The 14,710-nt window shown below is 36.9% G+C and overlaps 2 protein-coding genes across 3 annotated transcripts; both read right to left on the bottom strand.

The window, feature by feature from the left end:
* Positions 1-331: 331 nt before the first annotated feature.
* On the bottom strand, positions 332-7,513 carry tgm5l (transglutaminase 5, like). 2 transcript variants are annotated; one of them, XM_087801010.1, is made up of 14 exons: positions 7,407-7,513; positions 7,143-7,325; positions 5,878-6,111; positions 4,381-4,499; positions 4,173-4,301; positions 3,914-4,091; positions 3,581-3,716; positions 2,519-2,622; positions 2,202-2,441; positions 1,992-2,120; positions 1,718-1,930; positions 1,494-1,651; positions 752-888; positions 332-672 (listed from the first exon to the last, which is right to left on the bottom strand). In XM_087801010.1, exons 1-14 carry the CDS (start codon positions 7,411-7,413, stop codon positions 519-521), a joined length of 2,121 nt encoding a protein of 706 aa, XP_087657136.1. In that variant the 5' UTR covers positions 7,414-7,513; the 3' UTR covers positions 332-518. The 2 variants fall into 2 exon arrangements, with proteins under 2 accessions (XP_087657136.1, XP_087657137.1); XM_087801011.1 differs by having other exon boundaries at positions 1,718-1,927.
* Positions 7,514-10,032: 2,519 nt separating this feature from the next.
* Positions 10,033-12,267, bottom strand: LOC148070974 (peroxisomal membrane protein 4-like). Its single transcript, XM_087800538.1, has 4 exons — positions 12,156-12,267; positions 11,877-11,939; positions 11,614-11,812; positions 10,033-10,593 (listed from the first exon to the last, which is right to left on the bottom strand). Exons 1-4 carry the CDS (start codon positions 12,248-12,250, stop codon positions 10,354-10,356), a joined length of 597 nt encoding a protein of 198 aa, XP_087656664.1. The 5' UTR covers positions 12,251-12,267; the 3' UTR covers positions 10,033-10,353.
* Positions 12,268-14,710: the final 2,443 nt, after the last annotated feature.

The raw sequence follows: 14,710 nt of genomic DNA, 5'->3' as shown, positions 1-14,710 counted from the left end.
TGGCTTTCTGTTGGGTCGCACAAAATTTCATTGTATTTGTGTATAAAACTTTTAGAAATACTCTAAAACTGTCGCATAATATATTTTAACTAAACAAGTAAAAATGGAAAAAAGGATCAGAGACTTTAATACAAAGTTATTATAGTCCAAAACATGTATTTATTTATTGTAATTTGTACAAATATCAAGTTTAAAACTGTTTTAGTTTAGTCGACATTAAAAATGTAACGCTCAATAATATTATTCACGCAATTTAAATAGAATAAACTGCGAACTCGTTTTTTACTCCAAGGTCGCTCTCTAGAGGACAAGAGTGAAACTACATGACAAGTCTGATTAAAAAACACTTTTATTTTCTTTACAAAAACAAAAAAATCAAAAATCACACATGCGAAGCACAAACGACATAGAAAAACATGGACGGGTTCTTTCAAAATAAATATTCACAGCTCCAGGCACACAAATAAATATTATTATTAATATTAAATTACATCATTTGTATAAAAGTGTTCTTTAAGTTAAGGTCTGCCGACGTAAATCATCTTGTATCCTCGGATGGTGGAGTTGATGTTGGAGAGCGACAGGCTGGCCTGGATCATCTTGGTTCCCAGCATGAAGGGGGTGAAGCTGAAGCTCTTCTCCAAGACTCCTCCGGATCTCAGAGATGATATTCTGCAGAGATCAAAGGGTTCAGAGTTCGGTTCTGACTGATATCGTTAAAAAAATAATAATAATAATAAAATGTTCTCACTTGAAATTATATTTTCCGTGGATCACTCCGGAGCCGACCAGGGTCAGAACTCCGCCAACCGGGTGAGAAAAGGGGTTCTTGAAGGACACGGTGGCGAACTGCTCCTTGTTTATGTTGATGGATTTTTCATCTGGAATCTGAAATAAACATTTAAATCAGTGAGGTGTAAATATTTGAATAACTTGTGTACTAAAGAAAATATTTAGATTTTCTATTTACGACCAATATGTTTGTTAAGTTTAATGTCGCATATAAACTTCTGGCCACTAGATGGCAGCAGGAGTGAAATCCTTCACTGCTAAAAGTAAGTAAGTAAGTCATTTTTATTTGTATAGCGCTTTTCCAGACCAGGGTCACAAAGCGCTTAAATAATCAAAACAATATTCAATAAAGTATATACTTTAAAGATCAAGATAAAACTTATAACACAACAGGAGTTCCAGAAAATCAAGGAAAAGCCTGAACAAATAGAAACGTCTTAAGATGTTTCTTAAAGTACAATAAAATCCTGATAGATCTCAACGAGGACTGAGAACGAGAGGATACAGTCGACTCCAGCCATTTTTAAAGCTGATGCTTTCAAAACTAATGAAAGCAGTTACGACTTCACCAAAATTCATGTTGTCTTTAAATTCTGCAACACTAGAAGTCAAGTACTCGGACAATATTCCAAATATATCCTTGTTCCTACAGTATCGCAATATATCGTATCATCGGGATTCTTGCCAGTACACACTCGTACCTGAATGAGAAGCTCTGGAGTGGTGATGTTGAACTCCTCCGAGGCCAGGAACCGGTCCTGGCTGGTGGAGTCCTCCAGAACCACGGCCAGGTTGATGAGGTCGTCTCCCACAACGTCCTCGTACTGGGCCGGAAGAATCTGCTGGTTGACGGTCTTCACTGCGAGGACAGAGGAGATGTTTAACCATCGGTATGACACGTAAAAAAAAAAGAAGCTTGAAATACCTTCCATGGGCGCCAGGCGGAGAACGCCGTGGATCTCCCAGAAGGTGTCCGACGGACTGTGGTTGTATTCTTTGGCCTGAGCGTTCAGGTGGACCTTCATCATCCTGCTGACCTTCAGCAGGTTCACCACTTTGACGGTGAAGTTGATGGGTTCCCCGGCGATGGGCGTTTTATCCAGATCCAGAGAGACGGTGGTGCTGGAGGAGTAACCTGCTGGATCACATCCGGAGAGTTTAGAAAAAGTTTCAGTCAACCTTCTGGATTCTCGACTCACCTCTTGACAGAGTCGAGTCGTCCGAATATCCGGACCTTCTGGACGACAGCGTGGAGGTCCTGGACGAGGGGGGGGAAGGAGTTCTGGACGAAGGCGAGGAGCTTCTGGACGACAGCGTGGAGCTCGGACCTTCAGTGGACGATAAAGCAAAACGCGGGTCAGCAAAAATGAAGAAGCTAATTTAAAGATCTCGCTTCAACTCTGAACCACCTTTGATGAACTTGTAGTCTCCGGTGATGTTCTGGACTCGAGGGAAACCGATGGCTTTGGTGCAGATGAGTGACCCGACCTTCTCCGTGTCAATGCTGTGATTGACGATTTGACCTTGACTCAGGATGACCGTGTGGACGTCGGCGTTGACCTCGGCGTACACGAAGGGGATGTCGTACAGGAAGTCCACACGACGATCCTTGATGCCTTGGACCGGAGCCGGGCCGCAGCAGAACACGCCTGATCCGAGGGAAGGAGAAGAAAAAAAAAACGTTAGATCATCTGTCGACACTTTGATCCGAACTGTCTTCTCTCACCTCCACTTCTCTCCTGAGGCGTCGGGTCCAGGACCTGCCATCCATCCATGTCCGAGCCAAGATCCCGACGAGCCATCCAACATTCCACCCACACGTGGAAGTTCCTGAAGTCAATGTGACAATGTTAGCATCTTTAGTTAGGAATCAAGTCATATAAGTCATATGAAGCATTTTTACCAAAGAAAAATATTATTATAATAGGATTCAAAATAAAATTAATTAATTAAAAAACAAAGAATTAAAACAACAATTCTTCTTATAATAATAAAACTGAATATTAAAATGATGAATAAAATAAATAAAGATAGCAAAATAACAAAAGGTAAATATATTTTAATAATAAATATTTTTTTAAATTCAGTTTATGTAGAAAATGGTTGAATATGAAAGTTAAAAAATTGGTATGACAGTTAAATAATCATTTAAAAATGTATCGTTGATTTGATATAAATGACTATAATGAATAACAGGATCATAATTATTTATACAAAAAATGTAATGTATTAATTGTATATATTTTGTATTAAATTGTATTAAAAAGATTGAAACAGGCGCATAACAAAAAAAACATGATCAATTTATTTATTTTTAAACTCTTCCAACAAACATTAACAACGATATATAAAAAATATTCTTTACATTTGTATAATTTTAATTTCTATATATTTTTATTATGTAGTCATTTTATTTTCTTTGTGTACATTTTTAACATAACATTATTTTTATTATTTATTTTCTTTAAAAAGTTTAAAAGAACATGTGGTCGAAAGTGAAATTTACATGATTTACAGATAAAATCAATTAAATTTAATCATAAATAGATGCAATAATAATAGGATTTTCTTTGTAGTTTCATGTTTCTTTTGTAGTATCATGATACAGTGTCTTCTTTAGAAATACCACTAGATGTTACTCTCTAATTTATAATCTTTGGCTCAGATCTACTAATCCAATGAAACCTTTTCTAACAGAGAGAGTGCCATCTAGTGGTCACTGTATCATGACACCTCATCAACTGTTTCTGAATATTTTCATATTTTCCTCTCTGAGGCTCAAACTGACCAGATGCTGTCTTTGCTCCTCGCCAGCTTCTGACCCGTCTCGCTGTAGAACTCCTCGATCACCAGGTTTGCGTTGGTGTCGTGAGCCGAGTTGAAGTTGGTGACGACTCTGCACGGAACCCCGAGAACTCTCATCACTGAGGGAATCAAACAAACAAAAATAATTACACCACCGCCAGATTTCCAGAGAAAAACGCTGACGTCACGGAAAAAAACCAAAACAATCATCATCGTGTGACGGCACGTCCAATCAAAACACTTCAAACAATTTTTTCTCAAGTTTTCTCTCCTGTTGCTACAACAGGTCGACAGGTCGAGACACATCCACACGCACCTGTGCACATCACCGCCGCAAACACCCAGCACTGGCCGTACTTGACGGCTTTGTAGTCGGACTCGACCCACTGGGTCAGGATGTCTCCGCTGCCGGTCCACAGGGCCGGGTTCACCCCGTCCTTGAAGGTTCCCGACCACTTCCCCTTCAGCACGCCGCGGTCGTCCTCGCTGTTGATCTGCAGCCAAAAAAAACAACCAAAGTTCAATTATATGTCTTCGCAAAAGACTGCACGTGCACCGTGCACGTGAGTTCTCACCATGGCGGACACCACTCTGCTGATGTACACGGGGTTGCTCCGGTGCAGGTAGTCCCTCCTGCGGTTCTTCTGGTGCTCCGGGCTGACCTGCAGCAGATTCAGACACGCTTCCAGAACTCCGGGTTCGAACTTGAGCAAAAAAAAAAGAGTCGCACATTAACACACGGTCACCGATCGCATTCAATCACGCCTGGATCCAGATCCATACCTGGTCGTAGGACCATGGCCTGGACACCAAGTTCTTGGTGGTCCCCATGAAGAGCAGGGAGGAGTCGTTCAGGATGAATTCTTCCCGCTGGTCCTCGAACGGAATGTAAACGGCGTCGTCTGCAAAAACATGTTTAGATGCTTATTATCAGCGTCAGGGAGAAACAAAAAAAATCTTTTGTTCGGTCAATCATTCGCAGGAAGGTGTGTTGGCTGAACATTCCTGGTTGTTGTTCTGGTGTCACCCATGAGAACATCTTGAACTAGACGAGCACACAGAGAGAACTCCACCCATGTTGCCCTACTTTATTCGCTTCGATACATTCATCTAAACACCTGACTCTTGGATCCAGATGGTGATTGACACGAGCAACAAATTAAATTGTCTATAAAATTAATAACTGCTCATGATCTCCTTGGGGGAGGTAACAAATGTGCACTAGTTCTAAGAGGAAATGCTACAGAAGGTAAACAAGCTGTTGTTGCATATATTTCTGAATAAATATACAGTTTAAATCAGGAGAAATACTTTTAGTTGAGTAAAATGAAGTCATTATTTTAGTAAATAGATGCATGTGGATGAAGTATTTTTAGAGTTTCACTCAATTTTCACATCAATGAGTCACAGTCTGTCAATGTTTATAACAAATAAAACAAGGAGTTTTCTTGTAGTGACAACATGGTCTTTCACATTTGACCGAGCATATTATGCTGTCAAGTATTTTTTAATTTAATTTAATTAATTAATCTCATTCATCTTTTTTATTCTCATCTAAAATAAGTTTTCTTTGGTTCAATTTTTTTCATGCGTGATCAAAAGATTAATTAAAAATGAAAATACATTGCCTTTGATGAACTTTTGTTTTTATCGGACTTGAACAGATGCAGCTGAGGTCATTGACATTCTGTTGTATTTTAAGTGTTTCCTGCAACCTTTAGTATCACCAGCAAGGGCTGAGTGTTTGTCTAAATCATTAGAAAAACATTGGTTCTACTGTTTATAGAGCGATTGCAAGTATGATAAGATTCACCAAACAATGTCCACTTCAGGGTGTGACTGACTATCGGCTTCACACCGACAACTCAAGGAAAAAACACACTGAAAAAACATGAATCCGCAAAAAGACAACTTGAAACCAACAGTAAAGTGAGATTAAAAATAAGATGCAATTAAAATAGAAAAATCATCTCTAATTAATGAATCGTGATTAATCGTATAACTTGGCACCCATTAGATAAAGCGATGACACTTTTATTAGCAATAGTGCAAACAAATGTTTACTAAATTATGATTTCATGTCTTTGTGGAGAACCTTTTTTATTATAATATAACATTATTGATTCCAGTTGTCAAAAAGCCTGACGGAAAATCAAACTACAAGTCTTTAAGTAATTTTTTGTCTGCCAATGTGTCATCACAGGACCAACCTCACCAAATCAATGAGATCATCGACAATAGATGATGAATCATCAAATCACAAATGTTAGCCGGACTCACCGCTGCACCAGGGGTTGCACAAGAGGACGAATCTTCCTAACTTCCCGGACCGTTTCCCGTCCTGAGTGAACACGTAGAGCTGGAATCTGTAGCAGCCCACCGAAGCCACGGCCGGGGAGGAGATGAAGATGGAGGGTCTCTTCAGATTCAGACTCGCCGGGTCCATGTAGGCTCTCCAGCGGGTGGAGGAGACCTCCTTCTTGAGGGAGACCTGCATCACCACGTACAAGCGACCTGTGGAGAGTCCATGGTGTTCAATTAAATTGCACGTATGATGTAAACATGTCGATACATGATATAAAAGACGAATTCAACATGAAAATTAACTGTAATATAAAGATTAATAAGATGTAGAAATTAAACATTTTTTCAAGAAAGTTAAGATTTAAATATGAAATGGACATAAATATAAAATTACATGAGATTTAAGAATAAAATAAAGAATAATAAAAAGATAAATACGATTTATTTAAGATATAAACAGAAGAAAGATAAGATTTAAATATGAACTAAAAATAAATATAAACTTAAGTTAGATTTAAGAATAAAATAAAGATAAGATTTAATAATATAATACAGTGGTTTGGTTTTATAATATATAATATATATACAAAGAAATAAACAATAAAATGAAGATACATAACGTTTCATACATGTTAGAATGAAAGAAAACTATTATAGAAATATAAATACGATTTAAATATGAAATGAAATATAATTTCTAATTTAAAAGTCAATTTGTAGCACCTGAAATAAAAATCTTTCATTATTTTTTGTCTAAAATCATAATTTACTTCATAAAATATGAATCAACAAATATCAAATTAAACTAAAATACTAGTTTGTGTCCTTATCTGACAGAAAAACACTCAAGGACAAAAATATATATATATAAATATAGTAACCAACACTGATAGACAGTATTAAAACAATAAATTGTAAACTTGTAAACATTTTAACAAAACAGTTTAGATGGAATACTAGTCCACTATGATAGTTTAAGATTTAAATATATACAAAAAAATATCCCAAGACTTTAAAAATGAGTAAGACAATAAATACTGTGTAAATAAATGAATAAATTATGTAACAAAATGAATCAGCAAACCTTCACAAATGCGAAAAGTGAGTCAGAGCTGCTCAAGTCATTGACAATAAATCTCATCCGCGCACATTAAAAATTGAATTATTGGATTTTTAAATAATTTAACTCTTAAAACAATGTTTGTGGAGAGAATTAGGAGGTGAAGATGTTTTATATTTACCCAGCATGACTTTGATCCGGATATAGTCGGTGTTGGGGTTGAAAGCTCGACCTTTCAGCTGCAGGGTGACCTTGAACGGAGCCCCTCTCCTGACCACCAGCGACTTGGAGCTGCTGAAGCCATCCGTCCGGTGCTCCAGATGATTTTCAGACTTTTCCAGGTTGACATTTTGTAGCAACAGATCTGCAGAGAGACAGAGAAAAAAACAGGTTTTTTAACTTAATGCACTCAAAGATACGAGACTCTGAGAGAAGGAAATCTTACCCTCCATTGGTTAGTTTCTCTCGACGGTGAACTGTGGAGCTGCCATGGCACGCCGTCTATATATTCACCATCCCGGGTGGGCGGAGGGAAAGCAAACCAGAATCTCTAGAAGTTTTGGTCCGTGATTGTACAGTGTGTTCATGTTTGACGGCGTCATACCTGATGACACACCTCAGTGTGTGTGCGTACGTACTGTATGCATCTCGTGCGAGAGAAAAAAAATCAGGAGCAGATTCATTTGCTTCACTGACGGAAATCTTAACCAGCACGCTGAGTTTAACATCAATGCAAACCAGGCCCAGTTTATATTACTAGTTTATGTTATCAAAATATAAGACCACAGTCTGCATAAGTTGATCGTAAAATGATGTAAATATACATTAAATATATTAACACATTCTCTAACATTTCTTTGTCTACATTGTCAAATGTTTTAAAATATATTTTTTAAATATAAAAATGTATGTTTCTGTTTCGCATCATATGAATTTAAACTCCATTATATTTTAAAATCGTTTTTATTATTATTATTTCTTTAATTGTGCTATCATGGTCTCACCAAACTATATTTATTTTTTAATAAATGTCCTTTAATAAACAACATTTTTCCCCAATAAAGTTGAGTATTTCCTATAGTCTTTCCTTAGAATCTGCAGTATTTTCTTTTTAAATGACAACATATTTTTTAAAATATTCTATATAAGAAGTTAAAACATATATTGTTTTATTTCAGAAACAAACATGTTATACTGCTCAAAAACTTTTTTTGTTTTTATTTAATTCATATCATTTACATCTAAATCTTGTTTCTGGAACTCCTGTTGTGTTATCAGTTTTATCTTGATCTTTAAAGTATATACTTTATTGAATATTGTTTTGATTGTTTAAGCGCTTTGTGACCCTGGTCTGGAAAAGCGCTATACAAATAAAAATGACTTACTTACTTACGTTTAATTGTTTTGAACCATGATTAAAACAGCTTTAAAGGAAGAGACACGTGTACGAAGCTCATAAAAGTGGATCGATCGCGCCTCGAGCCAATCGCAACATGTGAGTCTTAGCTGTGCTTATTTGTGTTTGTGCACGTTTCCATGCACTGAGAACATTCATTACATAAATGACGTATGATGCGTCAGTGAGTATTAATGACAGGTATGTTAGGAACATGGGGCGGGGCAGGTGTTCTTGCTGGGAGAAAGGACTCGAGCCTAGTAAAAGGTTTATCCGACAGTTTGGTATTTCACAATAAAACACGTGAGTGTTGAACGTGACGGATCTAAAAATAGACACATTTTTTTGTTTCAACCTTCAATCTTTCTATGCTGAATAAAGGACATTATGCTTGTTAGTAAAACTCTTCTGTCTAATTCTAATCTAATCCTTCTAATCTTATTTTGATTATAAAAAATTGAGAAATAAAAACAAAGCGGCATCGAGAAGGATTATATTTTCACGGGGGTCCTTCTGCCCCGCTTCTAACCTCCTTTTAAATAATCTACCTTATTCATTATTTAAACATTAAATACATTTCATCAAACTCATCATGTTTGCGTCTTTATAAGAATATTTTGCACCCATTGTGCCCCCGTTTTTCTTGATCAAATCGAGTTGGTTCCTACTGGTAACCTTCTAAGAGAAATTTCAAGCAAATTTGTCTTCATTAAAATTTGACATATTGGAATTTTCATGGGGGTCTCCTGCCCCCCTTTCTTCCCCCTTACAATTTAAAAAAAGGATCTATTTTCTATGAATCTTCTGCACTTATGTAATACATATGGTTTAATTTTCAACAAACTTGGACATATTTGAATTTACATGAGGGTCTTTTGCCCCCCCTCTTCCCTTGACCTGAACAAATTGCCCTCCCCCTAAAACCTTCTATGAGAGGTCAGTAGCCTACATGCTAATTTTAAAGCAAAATGTACGTCCTTTAGTTACTATGCAATGACTAGATTTAAATGGAATCTAAATTTGTGATATTTGAATTTTAACGGGGGTCTTTTGTCCCCCTTGTGCCCCCTTTCCCTTGACCTATTAAAACCTTCTTCGAGAGGTCAGTAGTCTCCATTATAATTTTCAAGCAAAACTGAATCTTGTTTACTTATGCAATAAAAAGGGTTTACATTTTATTTAGATTTTAAATATTGAGAATATTAATATATATTAAGAATTTTCATGGGGGTCTCTTGCCCTCTTCCCCAACCCTTCATTCAGAGGAAGGTTTTCAAGTACACATAAGAAGTTATTTGACTAAAGAAGACTCGGTAAAGGCTGCAGTGAAGAACACTCCCCGATAATATGCATTAATCATACCCAGAGCATATATTACAAGCTTAACCGGGTATTAAAAAACATATTTAGTTTTTTGAAGGTTGTCACCATCCAGGGTGTCCCCTGCCTCTCGCCCTATGATACTGGGATAGGCTTCAGTCTCCCCATGACCCCGGTAAGTGATAAAGCGGTAGAAAATGAATAAATGAATGAATGAATGAAGTTGCATATGAGGTTTGAACAAGTTTTAAAGTCAACATGTACAATTTAAAATTACACCATTAATAACAAAGTACAACCAGTGTGGATTTAACACCACAAAGAATCGTAAAATACTCAAAGAAAAAAAGATTTTTTTGTTTGTTTGGTTTATTGCAATACTAACATCAGTCACTTCAAACTTGAACACTTTTTTGTAGTATGATAATTAACAAAGTATTTTTCTTATAGTTTCTCCCTGTAACATGCATCTGTCACTAGTGTTGAGTCCATGTAAAGTCGGCCATGTTTATCAAAACATTGTTCTGCCAACAAAACCAGCAGGAGAAAGTGTGTATTTGAATACACGCTGTAACATTATGACCAGCTGAACGATAATGGTGGAGGATCTACTGTGACACTTGGAATTTGAGCAACTGACGCTTGATTTAATATGGTTGGCAGTCTTAGATTTTCTCTACATTAGGAAGTCGGAGATGTCGTGCCACGCGTTGCTGTCGTGGTAGAGGTAGGTCATTGAGGACAGCACTGACGGCTGTAGTGTTTGTGGGTAATATTCAAAGAGCCACAAGGCAGTACCCATAACCAAAGCGGTGAAGAGAGGGAACGGGTCCTGTTTGGGCTCCGGGATGATCCCCTTCTCTACGGCCAGTCGAGACAGAGCGAAAAGGATCCTGGACAGCAGGTACATGCTAAGCTGGAGGGAAAATTCATTGACCAACTTTACTAATATGTGTCAAACTCAAAGCCTGCTAGACGGTTGGTTCAAATTAAAAAATACTTTTATTTTACTTATTTATTAACTTCAATCTTCTAATATTTACTGTGTTCATTTTTGTGTTGCAATTAAACAAGAGGCCTCTAGATGGCAGCAGCTAAAGGAAAAATGTAATGCTATGAGATCCCAGCAATGACTGGGGACGAGAGGATTTGAACGGCCACCTTGTATGATTGTTTTCGACAACCCTCTTTTCTATACAGATAGCTGTATATATGTATATACTTAGTATATATTTTATTGAGTATTGTTTTTGATTGTTTAAGCGCTTTGGGACCCTGGTCTAAAAAAATGCTCTATAAATAAAAAATACTGACTTGCTTACTATATATCTATATATATACAGTGCTTTGTGTAACTGAGCACACCCCCTTTGAAAAGTACAGTTTTAAACAATATCTCAATGCAAACAAAAACAATTGTTGATGAAATGTTGTGATGTCTGTATTGCAGGTCCATCTTTTTTGAATAGTTGTTACACTTTTTCTCCAGTATTCTGATTGATAAGTAAAGCTTTGCTGATCTTCTTGTAGCCTTCCACTTTGCAGTGTGAATTAAAAAAAAAAGAAATTCTCTGGTCTTCAGACATTTCTCTTCCATGTTGTGCCACTGCTATCAACATGAAATGGGAATGTCAACTGTCTGCTGGACACCGTTGTGATTAGTGACCAGACTCACAGTCTAACATTTAGCCTTGCTCCAGAGACCTAATTTGAGTAAAACTAAAAATGCTGTTCTTTAAGATACAGAGAGAGAATTTTCTAACCAACAACTATATATATATATATATATATATATATATATATATATATATATATATATATACTATATATATATATATATATACTATATATATACTATATATATTCTTTAAGATAGGCAAACAGGTAATCAAAGTTTAAGCTGATCACACAAAGATACAGTTTCTGGTTGTTGTACCTGGCTGTTGATGTTGTTATTGTCTCCAAAGACCAACCAGCCTCCGACACATGCGGCCAGGAAGGAGTGCGACTGAAGGCTCTTCCCCTGCATCCTCGCCTGCAGGGCCTGGAGTCCCTTGTAGGTGAAGACGAAGCAGCCCAGGTTGCGTGCGTGCTGGTAGGTTGCTTTCAGAATGGCTCTTAGTTTGCCCTTCAGACTGTTGGAATGATGAGGAAAATGAATCTGAAATGTTGCTGTTCCATGTCTATATCCGTTCCTACCTTCCACCTCTGAACAGAAAAGTCATGACCAGAGCGTGTGGTGCTCGGATTTTAGCTCCATATCTATGAGAGAAACATCACTTTCAAGTCAGATTCAAGTCATACGAAAACTAGACATTGCATTTTTAAACTGTTTTCCATCTAAACTGTTACTAAACACTCAAAACAATTACATTTTTCTTGGAATAAAAGGTGTGAAATTGCTCTATGACCCTAAAAACGAAACAAACCCAGTCCATCTGTTTGTGATTGATTGAAAAAAATAAAAAATTAACTCACGCAAGTCCATGTATGAGTCCCTTTAAAGCGGCGAGTGCAGCCTTGTATTTCTCTTGCTGTAAAATATTATTGACAGTATATAATAACGTGTTCATAAGCTCTGAACCTGCCATGGCTTCAACAGGTTTACCTGTCTGGGCAAAGATTCCAACAGGACTACGATCCTGTGATCCTAGTTTAATAATTAAAAATCCATCTGGTATTCAAAAACTGTTCGTTTCCATGGTAACACATCATATACTACAACATGGTTCGTATAACAGGTTAAAAGGTGAGAAAATCGTATGTTTATATTGAACGCCCCTCTTTTTTTTTCATTATTATTTTTTGAAATCTTTTGTTTTCCAGAATATTGCAAATGTGTTTCATTTATTATTAAAAAATATATATATATTTACATTGAGGTTATTGAGAAATGTATCATCTCAAACAAGTATATAATACATACAACAATACAATAATTTCTAATTCACATGTGAATAAATAAAATAAGGCTAGACAAAGCAAACAATACACTTTCAGCAATTAAGAATAATAATATAATTCCACAAGAATAAGTTGTTCTTTGTGACTTAAGAAGCACATTTTCTTCACATAGCAAGAAATGACTTTACGCACAAAAGAAGTTTGTGGTAATTTTCAGTTCAGTTCAGACATGAAGGGTGAGAGAGGCGTTTCTTAATCCGAGCAGCGTGAGCTCATCGGCTGAGCTGAGGCGAAACTGATCAAAGAGGTGAAAGGTGAAAGAACAAAAAATGACAATTTAATTGGTGCATGGTGATCTCTACATGAGTCATTATCTGTATCAAGTATGTTGACATCATCTTGCAGCTTCAGTAGGTTTCTCGCCGTCCGCCTCCTCAACAACAAAAAATAATTTATTTTAGCTGCTTGTAATGATGAAGGTTTGGTAAATTCAAATTTGACACAGAAAAGACAATTAAAAACTAATTCAGGATCTTTAGCACAGTTAAGTTTTCTTGACCTTGAGAAAAATGAGAACGTAAGAACAGTCTAGTTATTCATCCTTTAATACAAAACTTAAGCCAGAATTCTGACCCGCTCTAGTATGGACCAGTGTTGTGCCAACAATTTCCTTGTCTGCTCAAAAATTACTTAATTTACGGCTCAATTTAACCAACATTGTGCTCTGTACAACTTTATCTCCATATCAGAAAAAAACTTGTAAATAAGTGCCAAAACTACACATAATTGATTGTGCTTTATCCTACCAAAAATACCAGAATAGTGTAAATCAAGCCACTATTTTTTTTATTCATGTAGGAAAGTCCACAAATGAAAACAATGGACCGTCGGTACAGTAATACGGAAAACATTCTTTATCTAGTTTGGTTATCGGGCCGAGGAAGAATTTTTAGTAACAACTGGACTGGCAACAAAAAAACAACCACAGTCATCTGCAGAATGTGATGTCATGCTACTTCAATTAACCCGGACACTGAGAACCCCCACAAGACCAGAAACGACAGGCAAGTCAAACTAACAGCAACACCTGATGAATATTGGTTATTGCTCCTGATGGTAAGGTTCCAGGGTTGAGTCAAACTAAGAGCCCTTCTGAGGAGGAGCCACATCTTAGGTCAGTCTGTCAAATTGAGCCTGAGAAACCTGGGTGTTGTATTTGACAAAGACATTTCTGCAGTTCAACACTGCAGAAAACTGACCAGAAACTGTTCAACTGAGAAAAATCTCTGAACTTAGGAAAATGTTGTTACAACAAGATCTGGAGCTTGTAATCCATGCGTTTGTTTCTTCTCGTCTGGACTAGTGTAACAGTTTGTTTTCATGTCTTAACAAGAAGCAGCTGTCTCGCCTGCAGTTAATACAAAACTCAGCAGAAGAACTGCAGCGAGAATTCTGACCCGCTCCAGTAGAAGAACTTACATTTCCCCGATAATTAAAACTCTTCACTGGCTGCCAGTTTCTTTCAGGATCAACTTTAAAATTCTGGTTCTTACTTTCAGATCTATTCATGTTCAGACCTTACATCAGTGATCTGATCCAGCCTTACACCCCAGCTCGGGCTCTGAGGTCTGTGGATCAGAATCTAGTGATGGTTCCTCAACACGCTTCCGGACCAGAGGAGAGAAATCCTTCCAGGCGGTTGCCTCTGCGTTCGATGGAGTCTACTGACTCCTTCAAGAAACATCTTAAGACATTTTTATTGTTGCAGGCTTTTTCCTGACTCACTGGGACTCTTGTGTTTGTCTTATGTGTCTTGACCTTTTAAAGTATATATTTTAACAGTATATTGTTTTTGATTGTTAAAGCGCTTTGTCATCCTGGTCTAGAAAGGTAATTTACAAAAATAACCTATACTAACTTACACACTTACTTACTCACTTCGGTCGGACAGTTTAAATAAGAAAAACAGGATATGTGAAATAAGCAGTTTTGTCAATAAGAGAGTAGTTTCATCACACCTCTCACATATTTCTACTTTATACTCAGTTACATCATTTTGTTGCTCACTAATATTATGTAACTAATGTTGCTTTCAAAAACGCCATCGGTGATTACAGCAAGTGTGTGTC

Source organism: Callionymus lyra, chromosome 10 (assembly GCF_982586985.1).
Source record: "Callionymus lyra chromosome 10, fCalLyr1.hap1.1, whole genome shotgun sequence".
NCBI lineage: Eukaryota > Metazoa > Chordata > Actinopteri > Syngnathiformes > Callionymidae > Callionymus > Callionymus lyra.
Note: the sequence above shows the minus strand (reverse complement) of the source record. Positions and strands in the feature narration are given on the sequence as shown.